This window comes from Arvicanthis niloticus, chromosome 15, assembly GCF_011762505.2.
Source record: "Arvicanthis niloticus isolate mArvNil1 chromosome 15, mArvNil1.pat.X, whole genome shotgun sequence".
NCBI lineage: Eukaryota > Metazoa > Chordata > Mammalia > Rodentia > Muridae > Arvicanthis > Arvicanthis niloticus.
This window is the reverse complement of record NC_047672.1, coordinates 18,625,936-18,646,741: the sequence shown is the minus strand read 5'-3', so window position 1 is coordinate 18,646,741 and position 20,806 is coordinate 18,625,936. Positions and strand designations below refer to the sequence as shown.

Below are 20,806 nucleotides of genomic sequence, written 5' to 3'. Positions count from 1 at the left end.
ATTAAGCGTTCAGTTCACTTCCTTTATAACATAATAAGCATTTCTTTTCCCTGAATTAATGGAACCCACCCCATTTTCCATTGTCACAGGCTTTATTTTCTTTGCATTAAATTAATCCCCCACCTTACAACCCTATAAACCCTAAAAACCTCCTTCTGTATTTCAGCTCTCAGCAGCTTTATTCTATATGCCTTCCTCACAGACTTCTTTCTTTGACTGAGCTATTTATCCCAGGCTGTTCTGCCAAAATAAATAAATAAGTAAACAAACAAATAAACAAACAAACTCCCTATCCACGAGGTCTTCCTCCAGTCATTAATTAAAGACATTGATAACCCACTCCTAACCCCCTTCTTCCATTTCCCCTCTCCTGATTTATTTTCCATAAAATCAGTAATCACTTGGAATAGTCATTATAAATGAATACTTACTACTTAGGCAGTCAGCAAGGAAGTTGACAATATCCTTGTACCTACCACAATTGGTGAGTTATCCTGATATCCTTACTATGATATTTTTTTTCATATTGTATGACATTATGGGTATTTCAAATTATAAAAAAAAACAAAAGAAATTAGGGATTGGGAAAGACTTAATTAATGGAATAAAACACGAGTAGCATTTTGGTATGCATATTTTTAGTCAGGTTTTAAGCTATAAGCTTAAATTTTGCAGAACTGATTTTAGACTAATTTTTGAACTTCTACCATATGTAGCTGATAGTTAATGAAAGCTTCTTGTATAGCAACCCTATTACTGACTGAATGGTTGTCTCCTTTTCGTTTTGTACCTACTGAGTACATGACCTTACAATAATGACCTAAGCAAGAACACTAGAAAATATTTGCTAGATTCCTTCAGTCAAAGACAAAAACATTTAGAAATGTTCAGAAACCTTCAGAAATACTCTAGAACATAGCATCTTATTGCAAAATCTTCTGATTTGAACCATTAATAAAAATTGTCTATTGAAGCTTTAAGTGCATGCAAAAAGATTTTCCTATTTGATATTAATAACTGATATTTGATATTGACAACTTCTAATTATTTATTTACTAAAATTGCTAGGTAGAGATCAGAAAAGTGGCTAAGTAGGTAAAGACCTTATTGAAAAAGTATGATTACCTGAGTTCCAGTCTCCATACCCCACACAAACCTGAATATGTAGTACAAGTGTACAATCCCAGCATTCCTACAGTGAGATGGGAAAAGACAGGGTTATCTCTTCTAGTCTGAGGGCTACCTTTCCTGCTATACACAGCAGAAAACAAAAGACTCTACCTCAAAACACCTCAAACAAGATGAAAAATAAAGATCAAAATCCAAGGTTTTCTTCTAACATCCAAATGTACACAGCTACACACACACACACACAGAGAGAGAGAGAGAGAGAGAGAGAGAGAGAGAGAGACAGAGAGACAGAGAGACAGAGAGACAGAGAGACAGAGACAGAGAGAGACAGAGAGAGAGACAGAGAGAGAGAGAGAGACAGAGAGACAGAGAGACAGAGACAGAGAGGAGAGGGTAAGGAAGAGGGTGAGGGAGAGGGAGACAGAGACAGAGACACAGAGAGCGACAGAGTCAGACAGACAGAGACAGATAGTGAAGTAGTTATACTTTCTTCAGACTTTAGAATGGATATTGGTATCATCAATTAGAGATTACAATATCTGTCTGGCTTGAGTGTTCATTTCACTTTTATACTATTTTCTTTTAGGATGATATAATCAGAATTAACATCTCAAAGATAATTCCAGATTAAAGGAATGGAAGAAACAAGATCTTTATGACTTCATGCCATAGAATTTACTTACATAAAATTAGAAATTCAATTTAACAGAGATAAAAGCTTAGCTTACTTTGAAAAAAAAAGTCTCACAAATGTACTTCTTCTCGAGTATATATCACAGTTTAGTGGATAATTTGAAATGGATTCATCTGTTGCACCATCTGTCAGAAGCACAGTACAGCTGCTAAATGTCCAGCAGAATTTGAACTATGTCTCCAAGTAATTTGCCCTTGGTACATGCCGACTGGACAATTTCCTATTTGATTTACAGCAGCTAGTTTTGCAAGTGTGCCTGGGTTTTTACTTGTACTACATTTGCCTTTTCTTTTTAACATGACTATATGGCCATCAGAGAGTAAGGCAAAGCTAGTATGAACCAATCTAGATTTAAAGTTAAGTAACTGAATCACCCCTTAGTCATTATCTGTTGTACAGATTGTGTTCAGTGTTTTAAATTGGTAAAGTTCAGAACAATGCCCTTCACATAGGAAAGCTGAGGGGGAGATCTCTGCATAGATTAAAGAATTGACCCAACTATGTCTTGTAAAGCAGATTTTTGAAATGAAAGTATAAAATGGCCTGTCTTTTAGAAGTAAGTTGGAAAAGGTGAATATGTTTCCATGTCCCAAACTAAATATTGTATACATTGCTCAATTTCAGATGGACTTATTTTCATTGATGGCTTGACTCAATAACTGCAGAGCTCATGTTTCCTGTCCAGGTCTGGGGCTTTAGCAACAGTAGACAGAAAATCAGTTACAATCCCAATGCTCACATCAAGAAAGCAAAAATGTAAGTTTGAAAACAAGTGAGAACGTTTCAGATTTCAATAATACTATGCCCAGAAAGAGACAGTGTGATATTATAGCAAGGTCTGTCTAGAAAGCTTGAACATGTCAAGTCGAATAACTTTAGATAAATGAGTTTATATAAATAAATAAATTATAACTTTAGATGAATGAGTCACAGAAGAAATGGTGTTTGACCTGAAATCAGAAAAGGAGTTAGGCATTGTAGATACAATGAGGCAGGTTCTAGCTGGGAAGAATAAATTATGATACCATGGATATTATGAAAAGATAAAGAACCACAGTTTAGTCCCCCATCAGAAGAAGGAAATAAAACATTCCTAGAGTTATTGCAGGCCTGGACCACTCAGGGCCCTACTAGAGAGTGCATTTCATATTCATTGAGAAGGGAAGCAAGCAGGAGGTTGTCCAGTAATGCCTTAATCTGATCTCTATTTATAAAAGGTCCATTTGGCAACTATGAAGAGAATACATTATAGAGAGATAAAGATCCAAGCAAGAAATAAGTACCCAATAAATATGTATTGAATGGATAAATAGGATGAAAGCCATGCACTGCATGGACCAGCTTAGCTACTGAATGGCTGATGATGCGCGGGTCTCTTTGAGAGCACCTATTTAAAACCATTAGAAACTTTCTGAGTTGAGGAAGTGGGTCATACATGGCATACAAGATATTGAAATTGATGTGATATTATTATAAAAAAACATTATCTTAAGTCACATCAAAATTGGGTCAGGGTTGGGGAGAACTTATCTGTCAGTTTCAGGGTTATTTAGATGTCAGCATAGCTCCCAAACCCAGTACAACAGGTATGAGTTTTAACTGAAGTAAGTCCTTGAGGTGTCCTTAAAAGCATAGGATTTATGACCAGATATAACTAAGGTATTGTGATTCTAACAATCATTCAACATTAAGTTTTATCTTGGGTATAGTAATAGTATGTATCTCAACCACTTACAATCATAATTCACTTTTAAAAACACATTCAAAATATTTTTTTAATTATTATTAATTAGTTAATATTTTTTTCATGATAGTACTCTGTAAATAATTGATATTGATGGTTTATCTACTGATTTCAATTAAATCATTCGCACCCTTCATATATTGTTAAGTCGGCAATAATAAGTTTGAAGCAGAGAAGATTGACTCATTCAGTTTCTTGAATACTAGAATACATATTGCATCCCATTAACCTTTACTGTGCTAATTAGGAACTCAGCAAAAATAAGTAACTCTGGAGTGCTTGGCTCTAAGTATAATATCCATATCACATTCCATTTGGTGATTATTACAGAAGAGGAGATAGAAAGATTGTATGAAGCAAAAGTTGGGGGAGTGTGCTATGAAATGGGGTTTTCTGAACATTACAGGGCCATTGAACACAGGATCTCAAAGCAGCAATAGTTGCTTGTATGAGACCAGCATAAGATCAAGAAGTGATAATTACATTGAGGATATGGAAAGAGCTCAAGTAGCCCCAACACTAGCAGAGAGAGATGCTCTTTGGAGAAGGGAGAATGTTTTCTTCAGGGATGTGACCCTAGATATGTTGCCCTTGATTCAGTGGATAGGCTATACTTATGAACTTACACATAACATGAATTGGATTCAGTGGGTTTAAAAATATGTTTTGGAGTTGGGAAACAAGGGTGGGGTGTCTACAAGAAGTGGATGGAGGTAGCAGGAGTGAATGTTGCAGAAATGTATCCTATGCATTCATAAAATTATCCATGGAAAATTAAAATATATTAAAACCATGTTAATAATTATGTGGAGTCAGCTCTGTCTGGTAGGAAATAGAAATGATACAGTGAACAGAAAAAGAAGGAAGGGACTGGATTGTTTAAGTTAGGAATTTTCATTGCATGAAAAGTATATTTCCTAAGTTCCTAATTACAGTTCTAGTAAATAAGTACATAACAAAAATATATAATTGAACTCTTTTTATGACAATAGTCTATTTGAAGTAGTTTTCTGCTGTAGTATGCAAAATCATTTATTGTTTATAATTATTATTTTATGTGTATATGTGTGTTAATTAAGGTCACTAGTGCTGTGATGAAACAGCATGACCAAAAGCAACTTGGGGAGGAAAGTGTTTAATTTGCTCTCAGTTTATCATCTAAAACTTGAGGTCAAGCACTTATGCAAGTCAGGAACCTGAAGGCAGGAGCTGATGCAAATGCCTTAGGGTGTTGCCTACTGGCTTGCTTTAAATGGATTATTCAGTCTGCTTTCTTACAATATACAGGACTGCAATGCCAGGGATACCCCATCCACAATGGACTGGGCTCTTCTCACATGATTCACTAATGAAGAAAATGCCCCACAGTATTGCCTGTAGCTTCATCTTATGGAAACATTGCTTTAACTGATACTTCCTCCTCTCCGATGATTGTGTTAAGTTGACATAAAACTAGCTAGCATAGTGCATGTGTCTGTGAGAGTTTATGTATACAACATTTATGAATTAGCCCATAGCAGATAGAAGAGGGTATCAAATCGTCATAAACAGGACTTACAAGGGATTGTGATCTTCTATGTGTGATGTGGGAATGAACCCATGCCTTCTGCATGACTGAAAGAGCTTATAACTGCTGAGCCATGTCTCAATGCTCTAAATTTCACCCTTACATAGATTTTATTGAAAATTAATTTCAGTCAAGATTTATATTTTAATAATAATTTGACACTTATATTTTCTATATAAAGAATTCTACATGTAGAAATTAATACAAATAATAAAGTTTCTCAGTGTAATACAAAATGTATTAAAATGCAACAATATCTTGATGGAAATTTATGTGATAGATTACTCTGTAAAAGCATATGTAAGAATGTAAACTATCTTGTGGTAATGAGAAGATACATATATATTCTGCCTAGCCCATTAATATTTTATATGTTATTAATACACATATATAAATACAAATGTCTTGTTTTATTAAAAGTGGCATGATAACATGATTACCTAGGAATAAACATGAGCCGTGAAAATTACTGATGTGGCAATGACAGTATTTATCCGAATTCTGTGAAATTTTATAGAAGATAAAAAAATAGTTTTGTTTCCACGGACAAAATGTAGTCCAGACTAGGAATGCGAGAAAATATCCTTAAAGATGATATAAAAATGTCTAAAATGGGGAGGGGTAACAGGGAAATAATACCATGTGGACAAGAGAGAATTGAATAGAATGTAATGGTGTGTTTCCCTAGAGGACAAACATTTCTGTAATACACTTATTGTGCTTTTTAACCATTTGCTTTTTCAATTCCTTTGACAAAAGAAAAATTATAGCACTGACTAAAAACTGAAAAGCACCCTTTAAAAATGGAAAAATGAAAGAGATGGTGTATATCATAGACTTCAATAACTTCCTCAATTCATGTAGCTATATTTAAAAAAAAAAAAACAAAACTCTAAGAGCCATGTTCTTTCCACTGCTGAGGTAACACTAATTATGTTATCTTATGTTAACTAATGTTATCTTCCATGCCGTGAATAGTTGTCATAGTGTTCTACTGCTGTGAAGAGACATTGTGATCATGACAAGTCTTATAAAAGAAAATCACTAATTGGGGTTTCCCCATAGTTTCAGAGTTTTAGTCCATTCTCATTGTGGCAGGAAGCAGAGCAGCACATAGGCAGACAGAGTGCTGGAGAAGATGCTGAGAGCTCTACATCTGAATCCACAGAGAGCTGGAGGAGAGGGACACTGGTACATCTGTATCCACAGAGAGCTGGAGGAGAGGGACACTGGGACTGGTTTGGACTTTTGAATACAACCCAGCTCCAGTGACATGCTTCCTCTAACAAGACCACAATTTCTATTGCCTCTCAAATAGCTCTCCAGTGAACAAGAATTCACATTTAAAAATGTAAGCTCATATGGGCCACTTCCTATTCTAACTACCATACTAGTGTAAGAAAATATCCACTACACTGCATTACAGAAAGCACCCGAGTATCTAATTACCACAATATTTAAAGTTTATCATAGAAGCACTAAAGTACCGCAAAGGGCCACAAAGAGAGTTTTGCAGTTAAAGGAAAGTACTGCTCTGTACAGGACCTGAGTTCAGTTCCCAGACCTCTGTTGGGTATCTCACAGCTGCTTCTTACTCCAGCTCCAGATAATAGGGTTCCTTCTCATTGTCTCCACAGACAACTACAGTCATACTCACATGCATCACACTCATATTCACACATAACTAAAAATAAATCAATCTTCCATAAACAGATGTCATGAAATATAACAATATTTTATTTGTTGTAAAAATCTACATTTTCTTTAGGGAAAAGTTAAAACTTAAATAGAAGAAAATATAAATTGTAGATTAAACTTTAACAAGATGTGGCCTGTGTATTATATGCTATAAGAAAAGTGCTTTGGAGATAAGGGTTTCACAAGGACACAGGGGATGGATGAGCTAAGTGTGTCTTGTATTATAATAGAGCGCTAAAGTTAGCAAGGTTTTGAGGTGAATAAACAATGACTTGTCAAATAATGCATGTCAAGAAAATAAGACAAAATATCAAGCTGCTGAATGTGCCACAGTGAAATATGTGTGCAACTGGCTGCTCAAGTTTATGGAATAAAAATAGTAGGTATGTCATAGCTATAAAGAAATCTCCCCCCCCTTTACTCTGTCTCTCTCCTTTTTTCTCTCTCCCTCACTTTTTTCTATCTTTCCTTCCTTCTTTCTAAAAAAGAAACAGAGCAAAACAGTGATGTACATTCATGTGAATAGAGCCTCTAAAATACACAGTATATCATGCCCAAGTCTTCTCTTAGTCAGTTTAATGTTACTAATAACTTATAAAAATTAATTTTGGCCGGGCGTGGTGGCGCACGCCTTTAATCCCAGCACTTGGGAGGCAGAGGCAGGCGGATTTCTGAGTTCGAGGCCAGCCTGGTCTACAGAGTGAGCTCCAGGATAGCCAGGGCTACACAGAGAAACCCTGTCTCGAAAAACCAAAAAAAAAAAAAAAAAAAAAAAAAAAAAAAAAAAAAAAAAAAAATTAGTTTTGAAAGGTTGCATTGATCTCAGTAATAACCAAGGAAACATCTGGGCCATGGCTTCAGTTTTCTTTTCATTGAAATCCTGAAAATGTCTGTCAGTGAGACTTCATTTGTCCCTAGTATTTACCACTGTCTTTTTAGTAATGAGTTTACATAACTGTATCAGCCAAAAGCACACCACAGAAAGAATCAGAAACAATAAACAAAATGTAATGCTTAATGAAGCCTTGTGAAAGAGTTCAGACCCTGAAATGATCATCCCGGATAGAAGACTTCCAGCAGAACCAAAATGATACAAAGAAAACCAACAAGCAAAGTTGGCACATCGATCACTATAGGCTAAGATAATCTTGATCTTTCAGAGCAAGGCAGGAGCCTGGTAAAGTCAGGTAGAATATGAACTATCATCAGGTACAGGCAAGAAGTTTTTCAACATCTTCTGATAGTGGTAGTAATTAGTAAGTAGTCACAAAGCTCCATGTAAAGGAACAGTGTAGATGCTGAGGCTGCAGTAGCTTCACTCTCAGAACTTATTCAGAAACTGAATACATGTAGGACACATGGAAGCTGCATGAAGATACCTTACAATGATAATACACCTTTCCTGGTATCTTTCGTCCTTTTATCAAAATGAGGTGTTCACTCTCCATAAATCCCTGCTTGGTTCTAGTGTTCCATTCCTTATTTCTAAAAGTGTTCTGATGTGGCTGCACTTTGCTAACTTTGTCCTGTAAGTCTTGAAAGCAGAGACTGTGCTCAGCCATGTTCTCTTAGATAAAGGGCAACAGCCACTTCCAGTCTATGTTAGGTCTTTCCTCTATTTCAGGTTGCGTTACAACTGAATTCTCACAGCTACTCTGTCTTCCTGATTGACTGAAATTGTATGAAAATAAAACTCAAGGCCCATCTGCTCCTCTAGTTTTCATCCAAGATTTCTCGGAAGAAGAATCCTGAAGTTAAAATGTTTACAATGGTTACATGACTGTAGAATGAATGTTCACCATTACACAGGAAACTGCAATACTAGATACCTCAGATCTCCCACTGCCTTTATTTGCTACTATAATAAGAAGCTCACCTTATTTAGGAATTTGCTTGATGTCTTAGTGTTTCATAACTACTATATCAAAGTACATGCTTATTGTCGCATGTAAATAAGCAAGACATTTAGAAGTTTCCATATATCTTAATCATTATAGTAGTCAGAATAAAAAACACAAAACTAATTATCACAGGCAGTATGGAAATATATATAGGCCTGGAGTGCAACTGTAGCAATCAACAGGGAATATCATACCCACTGTGGCCTCTAATGATGCTTAAGCTGTTTCCTCTTTCTAGAATCTTTCTACTATTATTTCCACCTCTCTGTAGTTTCTCAGTTCTAAGGACCTTATTCATTATGGACAATGTAGTGTTTACTAACCATTCCTCTTATGAATATGGAATAGGAGTGAGTCTGGTCTGAGAGTAAGGGTTCCAGATTCCATATGGTCATATGGTCAGTACAGAAGCTCTAAGGCATGGAAGAAGCCATGGACATGATACAAAGAAAACCATAGACAATGCTCTGGCATTGGTTCACCTTGCTTTCTTCTCTAATCTTTGCTTGTTGTGACATTATAGAGAGAAACACACCAAAAAATTTCTGGTGATATTCTGACTGCTTTTTGCTACTTCAGTGGTCTTGCCACATCATTATGAAAACCTGTATCATAACTAGTAACACTTCATAGAAATGTAAACAGGTTTGATTTGGCCTGCATGTAAAAATTTTATACTGAAATTCTCTGAGCTACACAGAAACTAAGGTGAATTCCCTCATTATTGTGTTGTACAGTAGGGAAGGTGTGCATGGACATATTCTTGGTCACACATTCTTGAAAGAGCCAAGTTTAAAAGACCATTCACCTAAACATTTCTAATGGTTGGTTATGTTCTACTCAACAGTAAATCATAATGTCAGTATTGCTATTTTATTCCATGTTTAGCAGTTTTATATAGGCTCATCTACTCTGCAGTATGGAAAATGAGATAAATTGATTTGATTGCTTGAAATGTTTTCAACTGCATAAGGAAGAAAGTAAGACATCAAAAAATATTTGTGATTAGTGTCATCTAGGAGAAAACATAGCAAATGTAATACATTTATTTAATGCTACAAATGTACATTGTATTTGAATTAAGAAAAATGTGAGATTTCAAGTGCTTATATTGTGAACATTCTAGATTAATACTTATAAACATAGTTTATATGTAAACTCTCATTTTTCTTGATACTATTTTATAATGAATAAAATATACATATTTTAAATTTTATTTTTAATTTTAAATGTATTTTCATTGATATCCAAATTAACAAAACTCATTTGTAGGCTTATATTTTTCAAAACCTACTGTAATAAGGGATCTTAAATGCTTTAACCTCCCTTATAGCCTACCGACCAAAGGTAGAGGAGGGAGACAGCTAATAAGACAAGGAAAATGTGGACCTGTTTAGAAGTAGTTCTGTGGGGCAATTGAAATTTTTGTTGTCAGCAGTTCATTCCACTATCAAAACATCAAACTCAAATCAGCACCAGTGGCTTGATCCAGAAGGTACTGCAATGCTGCAATGATGGGCACAAGTCCACTGAAGTAGCAAGGAGCAGTCAGAATACCACCAGAAGCTTTTTGGTGTGTTTCTCTCTATAAAGTCACAGCAAGCAAAGATCAGAAAAGAAAGCATAGTGAGCCAATGGCAGAGCGTCATTCACTGTTTTTGGGTTACACTTATACTCTTTCCAAACATCACATGTCCTCTCAAGCATCTGTTCCAGTAAAACATCGTATGCCCTTTCACCAGACAGCTTCCAGAAAAAAAAAAAAAAAAAAAAAGACTCCTCGTAACCATTCTCAGCAAAACATCCTCTCATGTGTCTGCTTCAGCAAAATATCTTCTCATAGGACAGTTTCCAGAAAAAACATCACATGACACAATTGAGTCTCCACAGAAATCAGCTATTTCCACTTCACTTATTTGGTATTAAAATTAATTACTACGCAAATCAGCTTTTTAAACTTAAAAGTATATCTAAGGTTTAGTTCCATTAGCTAAGAGATTCTTAAGTAATTACTATCAGTATCATTTTATTTTTGTCAGTGGAACTTTATATTGTTATTAAATATTTTCAGAAAACATGTCACTTATTGTTGTCAGTTAATTGAAGGCTTAGACTAGAAAAGATCCTCCAAAAGGATGCTGTTTGTTTTTATCATCTTCCTCTGATCAATAGTCTTTGTTGTTTTTTAATCAAAGAGACTTTTCTTGACACAGCATGTTAGAACAGTAGCTACCCCCCATCATTGAGCCCTTTACTTCGGTTCTACTCAGAGTTAATCACTAACTCAAACTATAAAAGCAATATGTGGTTATTTGTCTGATTCTTGCCATGGTAGCTTAGCTCTCTAAAGGGAAAATATTATCCCTTCCTCTTCTGCTTCTCTCTCACGCTTGTCACAGCACCCAGCTGATGCCAGTTTAAAGGCATGCACTGGCATATATATTTTAAACAGAATGAGAACATCAGAAACAACACTTCCTGGTTACCTGCAAGAGTTATGCCAAAACTGATTTCAAATTAGAGTCAAAGTGTTAAAAATTAGAAAAAGTGCATCTCTGTCCTCTCACAGCTTAACATAATAGTACACTTTACCAATAAATGGATATACACTTACTTAGTATAGATTTATGAACTTATCTCTTTTAACATATATCTTATTATCATCTTTTCAATTTTTTACCTTAAATTTTCTGGGGGAATCTAATCCTACACACCTGTCAGAGTTCCCAGAGGAACCTAGAAAATAACTTAGAAAAATAAGATAGTGTGTTGTGAGAACGGGTGGTTCACTCTAACTTCTAATTTATAAACACTCGAATGTTGAGGTACTACAGGATGATTCATTCCTCATTGCCTGTTGGGATTTAATGCCACTTCAATGAAATATCAATAAAACTAGTTTATTTACTTCATTGTTAAAGTATATTTTCTTTCTGTTTATAAACATGAGACATGAAAACCTTTTGGGAATGTGGTGCTCAAGTCCCCATATTATTAAACAAACTCTAGACAATGTGAGCAAATGTTAGGAATTAAAGACCAATTTTTTTATTATAAGTTTTCTTCCATCTTGTAGTTTAAATCTCAGTCATAAGAGTAACTACCAGATATACCACCAAAGACTTAATTCCCACAGGATAGCAGCTTGGTTGGAAAGACAATGAGCTAAGCAGGAGCAATAACTGAAAGCATGTTGATGCTAAGTGCTGAGAAGGGCAATAAGGCAGGATTAGAGTGTTGGAGAGATGACAGATGGGCAGCCATGCTTGTCTCTGGGCTTGCCAAGCTTCACTGAGCTCAGCCGTGGGCAAGGAGAGGGTGACCCATGGAACAGTTAAAATGACAAACGTGTAATCTCCTAGCAGGATATGCCTTGCTACTGAAAGAAGAGGACAAAAGTCATTGTGTCTAGACAGTGTTTGAGAAGAAGGTAAAAGAACCACTGTAGGCTCTGGAGAACTTTTAGCTCCAGTCCTAATGGTTGGAAGCAGATACCAGAGCACACTCTGACACTGCCTTTGCCTTGAACATTCAACTTGGTGGAGTTGAGTCTCCACTGATTCTAGAGCATGGATGATTATTCGTTATCTCACTATTCAGGTGTATACATATCTGAGGTTAATGATAACAGATTTGCTACTATAGATTATTCTTTCATTTCTTGCTTTTCTTAAGGATATATCAATATATCTGAGAAAATGGCATATGTATAAAATTACATCCTTTAGTAGGTTAGATGTATAAGAAATTTGGATACAAGAACTTTGGTTTAAAAGCCTCATTTCTCAAACAAATTATAAAAGGAAAGAGTCTATATTAATTGTCAAAATGTATACACAGCTCTTCTTGTTCTAGAGCCACGTGGGCATTTGTTTACATGTACATATCTGTTATAACTAGATTCTACATATTAGAAAGAGCTTGGAGCTTTGTTGTTTTGTTTCCTCAGTTTTATTTTTTCTGCAATTGTGTGAGGTTCTGAAGAAGTACTGAATAGGCAGGTGTTATGAAAGAGGATATAAAACTAATGTCTTCTAGTTCATTCCGTGTCATGAATTTTTCTTTGTTTTTGAGAGTGGCTAAGAAAATAAGTCATATTCAATACTGAAAGTGTAAAACTTAGTGTGAAGCTCTATAGATGCTTCTGTATATGCCTATTCTAACTTTACAAAGTTCATTCATTCAGAGACTTCGGGTCTGATTAATTTTAGTGTATAGTTTTTATTTACTTGCAATCATTTAATAATAAATTTATAAAATTAAAAAATTATTTCTTAGTAGCTGCAGACTCATCCTGATCTAAGTATGGATCTATTTCTCTAGTGTAGACAGAGTTAGGAAGGCTGAGCAGTTTGTATTAAAGCAACTAATGAGGATTGCTTAAATTAGGTCTGTAGTTACAGAGGTGAGAAATCATGAGTTAGGATAGATGCATATGGCAAGCACAATTCTGATTGCACTCTCCCTTAGAGGTTTGCTAAGAGGAAAACAAAGAGATAAGTCCTAAACACTAGAAAAATTTATAAATTAGGAGATTAAGAATTATCCACAAAAGAATCAAGAAGCAACTTCTAAGAAGAGATAAAGTTTTAAAATGTTAATGAGGTAGTATACACCATTGGTAGAAAGCAATACAGTTAGATTCAAAGCAGAGACTGGTAAATTTTTAGATAGAATTTTTTTTCATATGGGCTAGTCTAGTTCTCCATTATAAACAACAATTTCTTTGCTTCTTTAGTAAGAACATCTAACACATGATCTTCTATCCCCAATATTTATGTCCCTAAGATAGTATTATTGTCTACACGCTCAGTGCGATACATCTAAACTCCAGTGCTTATTCATTGGGCACACTAATGTTATACACTTTGATTAGAGACGTCTACTTTCTTGCTTTGTGTATTGATACTAGAATTCTTTCTAACTTACCTTCTTCTCATGATATTGTCTCCCCTCTTCTGTCTATGTGATTTGTAAATATCTGAACCTTTTAGGCAATGCCAGGTACAAAAGCTGTTAGAAATAACTGGATTCTACCTGTGATCCTTAAAGACTGAATCTGAGTTCTGGCCCTCTTGGAACAATGCTGTTGCTGCAGGCTGTTACATCAAAAGTCAGAATTCTTTAAACTATTTTTGAGATTTATCAGGACTGGTACAACTGAGATAGAAAGATTATGACTTCTGGTGAAGTATTTTATTGATTGATTGATGGGTGGATTGTAAATCTGTAATATAGTCAATAGTTATTTTAGTTACTATTATTTATGTATACACATGTGGTTGGGTGTTCCTGTATATATATATGCATGTGCCTGCCCGTTTCCATGTAGCCCACAAATGGAATCAGATGTCATAGACCTGTAGCTAGAGGTGGTTGTAATTCACCCTTTGTAAAATGTTAGACATTAAGCCAGAGTCCACTGTAGGAGTGCTTAACTACTGAGTCATGTCTCCATCTTCTTGAGAGTTATTTTAATAAGCATAACCTAGCCATTTTTGAAAGAGCTTTCATAAAACTGTAACTTTTTTTTTTCTCAGAAAAATGTGATGAGCCTCTCGTCTCTGGTCTTCCTCACGTGTCCTTCAGCAGCTCTTCTTCCTTGTCCAGCAGCTATGCACCTGGCTATGCCAAGATCAACAAACGAGGAGGTAAGAAACATTTCATTCCTTTGAGGCTAGAAACATGTTATATTTGTAACTTGTCATTGATGTATATATTAACACAACAAATATTACTAGTCATATAAATTCATGATTAAACATATACCAGAGCTATCTTGTGTGCGTGTGTGTGTGCGCGCGCATGTGTATGTGCACATGTGTGTGCACGTGTGCATATGTGAGTGTGTGGTGTCTGTGTGTGTGTGTGTGCTTCAAATTAAGCAAGGTAAGTTAATGTGTATGACATTTAGAGTTATTTCTGCCAAGATATTTAAAACAGCATAAACGTTTTTAGTTAAAGAAATACTTTTTAGTCCAATAACACTTAATCAAACCAAGTGTTTAAAAAAGTGATTCCCAATAAATATCTATGAATATAAGTAAAAATGCAATGTAAATTCCATAGTTTAAATATGTATATTGGTATGCAAATAATTTCTTTTGAAAATATAAAATAAAACTATGAGAATTTTTAGAAGTTTTTTTTTTTTTTTTTTAATTTTATAAAATGTAGCTCTTTGTTTAGACTCTCATACTCTGGAAACATTGGTAAAATCACCTGGGCTCTAACACTCCCTAGTATTTCTGTCCTATTCTGAATCACAGGTTTCAGTGGGCCCTAGGCTTCGGCCTACAGTTACAATGAGTTTCGTATTTGGAATGAACTCCATCACTTCCTTTTTTCAGCAGACATCCCATGAGTTCAGGCATCTGCAACATCCTTAGGGTTACATTTCAACTTGGTTTCATGTAAGTTGTAATGTGTCTTACAACCTCACTGCAGAAATGCCAAACAACCCTAAAACATGTTTCTTGGTCTAAAAAGCTTTCTGGAGCTTTGCTGCAAGCTTCCATTGTCTTCTCACCCTATTACACTGTACGCCTGCATTACCAGCATTCTATGATGATATGCACATGTTTTTTGCAAGCTGGACATATACTTGACACCTTTTCACCCCACTCTAATGACACATGTGTCATGACAGGTGAGTTAGGAAAAAAAACTTCCATAGGGAGTTGTTTTCGAATAGTGAATACTATCAGCACATTTACTAACTTGGATTGGCTTTTCAAATAAATTTGCATTTTCATAAGTCAAATCCTTGAGCTGACTGAGTCTTTCTTTCTTCAGGATGCTTTTGCCTTCACACCATTAAGGAACTTGAAAGCACTTAATGCCTCCCCTTAATGGCACTAATCTCTCTAACTTCTACAATGACGTTTTCACACTTGCCTTTTCTTTAAACTTACCCATATTACTTTGTTTTCGTAAGTGTGTGGTTTTCAATATTTTCTCCTTGCTTTTCCTACAGTGCTCAGAACTGTGAAATGTAACTATTCTATAGTTTGGCAGAGTGCATTGTGTGAGCTATCTGCAATTACACAATCTCTTTAGCAGTTATGGATCTTTTTTTGTCTTTACCCTACACGTGTACAAATTTAACCCTACTCATGGTCCTTTTCTGGCACAACTGCACATTTAGGTTCTTCTACTCCACTTACTACTCTTTCTCACTATAAACCTTAACAAGAGCTGTGAGCAGAAACCATAGCACAGCTGGAATACTATGTTGTCCTGAATTTTCTTTCCCAGACACATTACTCCATTTCTTCTCAATGAAACATCATTCAGGTTTTCAGGATTCAAAACAATTGCAGTTAGATTCTTTGCCAGAATGTAAATGAATGTTCTCTAATCCAATTTCCTATAGAGTACTGTCTCCCCTGGAAACTTGTGAGCCTACACTTCACTGTCAACAGTTCTACTGTCCTGGTCTCTTGGTCTTCCTCATTCTAAACAAATTGGTCCATTAAGCTCTGCTTAGAACTCTTGCCCATTCATCCATACCCTTCCAAGTTCCTTCTACAAACCAGTTACAAAGACCTACAAATCACACAGTCATACCACCATAACAACCCTCCCACTCTTCAGTACCAATTTTCCATATTGGTACCATCACACCCAAAGTGTCCCTTCACATTTTACCATTTATTTATTTATTTATTTATTCCAAACTCCCATTTCTCTTCTCCTCTGACAGGGTGAGGCCTCTCTTGGGAATCCCTAAAGCCTGGGTCATCAAGTCCCTTCAGGGCTAAGTGCATCCTTCCCCACTATGGTCAGACAAGGCAGCTTAGCTAGGGGAATAGAGTCCATAGACAAGCAAAAGCTATTGGGGTATCCCTCACTTCTGTTGTTTGGGACCCACATTGGTCCAGGGTTATATTTTTGTATGAAGAAGAATTATATGTGTAGAATATATTAGTTTTGTTAGGTAAGCATGCAAATTTCGCAGGAACTAAAACAAAAACCATGGAAGGCACTGCTTACCAGCATTGTCACTCCTCGTAGAACATTCTTCCTACTTTCTTATAGCACCCAGGACTATGGACCCAAACATATACCACTCATTGAGCTGGACACTGAAACATAAATCAGCAATCACAAAAATACCACACTGGTATGTCACATGCCAATCTGGTACTAGTATTTTCTCAGTTGATAATTCTTCATCAAAAATGATGGTATTACACACATACTCAGAATTTTCAAAACTGTTCTTGTGATTCAGCAACATATAAAAATAAGATATAAAAAAAGAAATAAAGATAGACCTACATCTATAACACACACACACACACACACACACACACACACACGCACACAACTGTAAATGTTGGAAATGCTTTCTTTTCTACTAGTAGTGAGGATCATTTGATATGCAATTGTTAAACATCTTAAACAGAATTGTATAATAACAGAGAAAAATAAAAGGTTGTCACTAGCCTAGTTCCACAACAACAGAAAAGCAAAATCAGTTTGGCATCATGTTGAACATATTGACTTCGAGTTTTCTTATTTATTCAAGTGATATTCTCTAGTACACAGAGATCTAGATACACTAGATATTCTCTAGTATTCAGAGATCAGATGCATAAAGGTACAAAAAATTTAAAAAGATGAACACATAGATCTAAATAACAGAATGTGAACCATTCTTTTAAGAACTGATACAATTGTTGGATTTTATAGTCCAAATTTATCTAGAACAACCTTGTTATTAGGGTAGACATACCACAAAACCTATAAAATGTGATTTTTAGTGGTATGTCTGCCACTAGAGATTCAAGGTACAATGTGTTTCTAAGTATTAAGAGCTGATTATAGGATTGATGATGCATTGTATGTATACCGAGGGCATCCACAGGAGGGAGGAAATCAGGTTTTTCCTCTGGGATATGTTTATTACCCTGCTAATGGAGCAGAAAGTGATGAGAGAGTCCACAACAGGTAGTTTACCTAGGGCTGGGTACAAAATTGAAGGATTAGTCTGGAACAGAAGAGAGAAGAAGATATGACAGTGAATATCTGAAGCTTCTGTACTTGCTTCATGGGCTTACTTGCTTGTCTGGCAAGATAGCCTGGTGTTATTCTAGTGAGTGCATCCTGGAGTCGAGGCTGGGATAAGAGAATAAGTGGACATAAAGATTGGAGGAAGTTTGTGTGATCAGCTAGAGACTGGGACAGAAAGGATGAGGGCCCAAATGGGGTGAAAAGACAAGTTGTATTTTGAGGGGAGGAAAGAAAGGTGAAGATCTGCAGTTAGACTGCCAGCTTCCCTTGCTCTAGTGACCTTCTGGTTCCCACTCAATGTTTTCTGAAGTTGGGAACTGGAATAAAAGGAGGATTGGGAGGAAGAAAGTTTAGATGGAAAGGTTGGCATAATCCACTGGATGTGGATGCAAAGAAGCAGCAGTGGCAACAGCAGATGATCTATTACAGAGTTGGAATAAGACTAAGGCATTGGGTTAGAAGACGAGAGTAGGTGAAGATCTGAAGTTAGCCTACCTGCTTCCCTAGGATTACCACCTTTCTACTCTTGTCTTTACCTTGTTTTTCAGATAATGTAAATCTTTTTCTTTTCTGTTACTGATTAAGTACTATGACTGGCCTCTCTTTATAGGTAGAAAAGAAATAAATATATAAACTCCAGAATGTATGAAGAATATATATATATATATATATATATATATATATATGCAAAATATACTCCTCTGTCCTATAGATTTTGAGTAGGCAGAATTAATCAGTATTTCAGAGACTAGAAAACAAAGTCCTGCATTCTTTTCAAACTCAACAAACTTCACACTTGGTTATGCTTGATAGAACAATGCCATTGTATTTAACTTAGTGCAGAGAAAGAACCTAAAATAAACTTGAAGATACGAATAAATTTTGGGTTGTACTGACATGTACAGCTAGAGAAAGTCCATTAAGATATCTGAAGTAGATGTTGAGTAAACATTTTTTCCCTTCACTTTTTATTTAGTAGATCCTACAAATTTGGTACTAACCTCAGGATTGTTTCCTTACATAGCTTTCTTTTTTTGATTACCCATATTAAACCAAATAGCAGAGTGGCATCCTAGTGATCATGAGTTCTTTACCCTCTGCTTCCTGTAGCAGGAAAAAGAAATGTCTTAACTGGCCACAAAATTCATGTTCACTTCTTTTATGTTGTTATTGTTGACCTTTTATATTTTATATTTTTACAGTCCAGTCATTGCACTGTTTACCCACAGTTTCTCATCCCATTCCTTCTACCTCTGCCTCCAAGAGGATGTCCCCACCCCCAAAACCCCACCTCTCCAATCCTACCCTTATCAACCACCCAATCCCCATACTTCCCACACCATACAACCCATACAACCACCACCTTTACTAGGCCTTCAGACTCCCTTTGGCTTTAAATCTCATGTCTCTTGAGGATGAGGCACATGTCTTCATTCACTGAGGCCAGAGCAGGCAGTCCTCTGTGGTTTATGTGTTGAGTCTCGGACCAGATAATGTATGCTGCATGGCTCAGTGTCAGAGAGATCTCAGATGTCCAGATTAGATGAGACTGCTGGTCTTCCTATGGGGTCGCCTCCTCCTCAGCTTCTTCCAGCATCTTCCTAATTTGTCCACAGTGGTCCCCAACTTCAGTCCATTGGTTGGGTGTAAGTATCTGCATCTATTTCAGCCAACTGCTTGTTGGGCCTCTCAGAGGACACCCATGTTAGACTCATGTTATAAGCACAGCATAGCATCAATAATAGTGTCAAGTCTTGGAGTCTTCCCTTGAAATAGACACTAAATTGGGCTGGTTACTTGACCTCCTTTCTCTCAATCTCTTCTCCCTTTTTTCCCTGCAGTTCTTTTTGACAGGAACAATTCTGGGTCAGTGTTGATTTAATTATTTAAAATCAGCAGCTGGTCAAGCCGACTATCTAAACTGTGGTGGCTCTGCCTAGCTCAGCCACCATGTTCCGTGGCCAGATGTCCCGTGCGAGCTGCAGCTAGAAATGGCCAGCCAAAAACACCAGCCCTGCCACCCATGAGATGCCAGAGTGGGAGATGGCTCTGCCAATCTTCCACGCTGTCTCTGCAAGGCTGGGCATTGCCCAGACCATCCCACCAACCACTCAGGCTTGGTACAAATGAGACTCTAATGCTTAGATTATCCAAAGGCTTATATATTTGGTAATGTTCAATAACAAGATGCCCACTCAATCAGAGGTATAAGCCAATACCCAACCTAGATATACCAACTCCCTTTGACTGCGGGAGACACATGAACATCTGCCTCCATGTTCTCCTCCTCCTCCTCCTCCTTCTTCTTCTTCTTCTTCTTCTTCTTCTTCTTCTTCTTCTTGGTCTTCTCTCTGGCTCGCTCTCTCTGTCTCTGTCTCGCTCTCTCTCTCGCTCCTCTCCCATCTCTCCTAGCTCCTCTTCTTACTCCTCTTCCTCTCCTTACTCCTCCCATCTTAGCTCCTCCTACAGGTCAGAGTTTTTGACTTTGGGATGGCAACCCCATCAATGTCTTATCTTTCTACTGGAGGTGGACTCTATGAGTTCCCTCTCCCCACTGTTGGGCATTTTATTTAAGGTCTCTGGTACATTCTAAAGGGTTCCCCCACCTCCCACCCCCTGAGGTTGCATATTTCCATTTATTCTGCTGACCCCCAGGGCTTCTCTCTTGTTCTACCTCAATACCTTATTATGTTTCCCCCTTTTCCCTCTCCCATCCAAGTCCCTCCCTCCCTCTGCCCCCACCCATGATTGCTTTCTTCTCCCTCCCAAGTGGGATTAAAGCATCCTCACTTGAACCCTTCAGTTGGTTAACCTTCTTTAGTTCTGTGTATTGTATTCTGGGTATTCTGTACTTTTTTGGCTAATTTCCACTTATTAGTGAGTACATACCATGCAAGTCCTTTTGATTCTGAGTTACCTCACTCAGGATAATATTTTCTAGTTCTATCCATTTCATGTGCCCAAAAGAAATCTTAGATGATGGAGAGAAGTGGTGCCTTTATACTGTTACCTGTCTCAAAGTGAGCTACTGTTCTTGATTTTTGTTGAACGAC

General features: G+C 36.6%; 1 protein-coding gene across 1 annotated transcript in view; it reads left to right on the top strand.

The window, feature by feature from the left end:
* The window catches only part of Cntnap2 (contactin associated protein 2), a 1,965,545-nt gene that overhangs the window by 508,023 nt on the left and 1,436,716 nt on the right, over nt 1–20,806 (top strand). Inside the window, exon 2 of the mRNA XM_034518882.2 lies at nt 14,276–14,386. Coding sequence (XP_034374773.1) covers nt 14,276–14,386 — 111 coding nt within the window. The remainder of the gene's footprint in view (nt 1–14,275; nt 14,387–20,806) is intronic.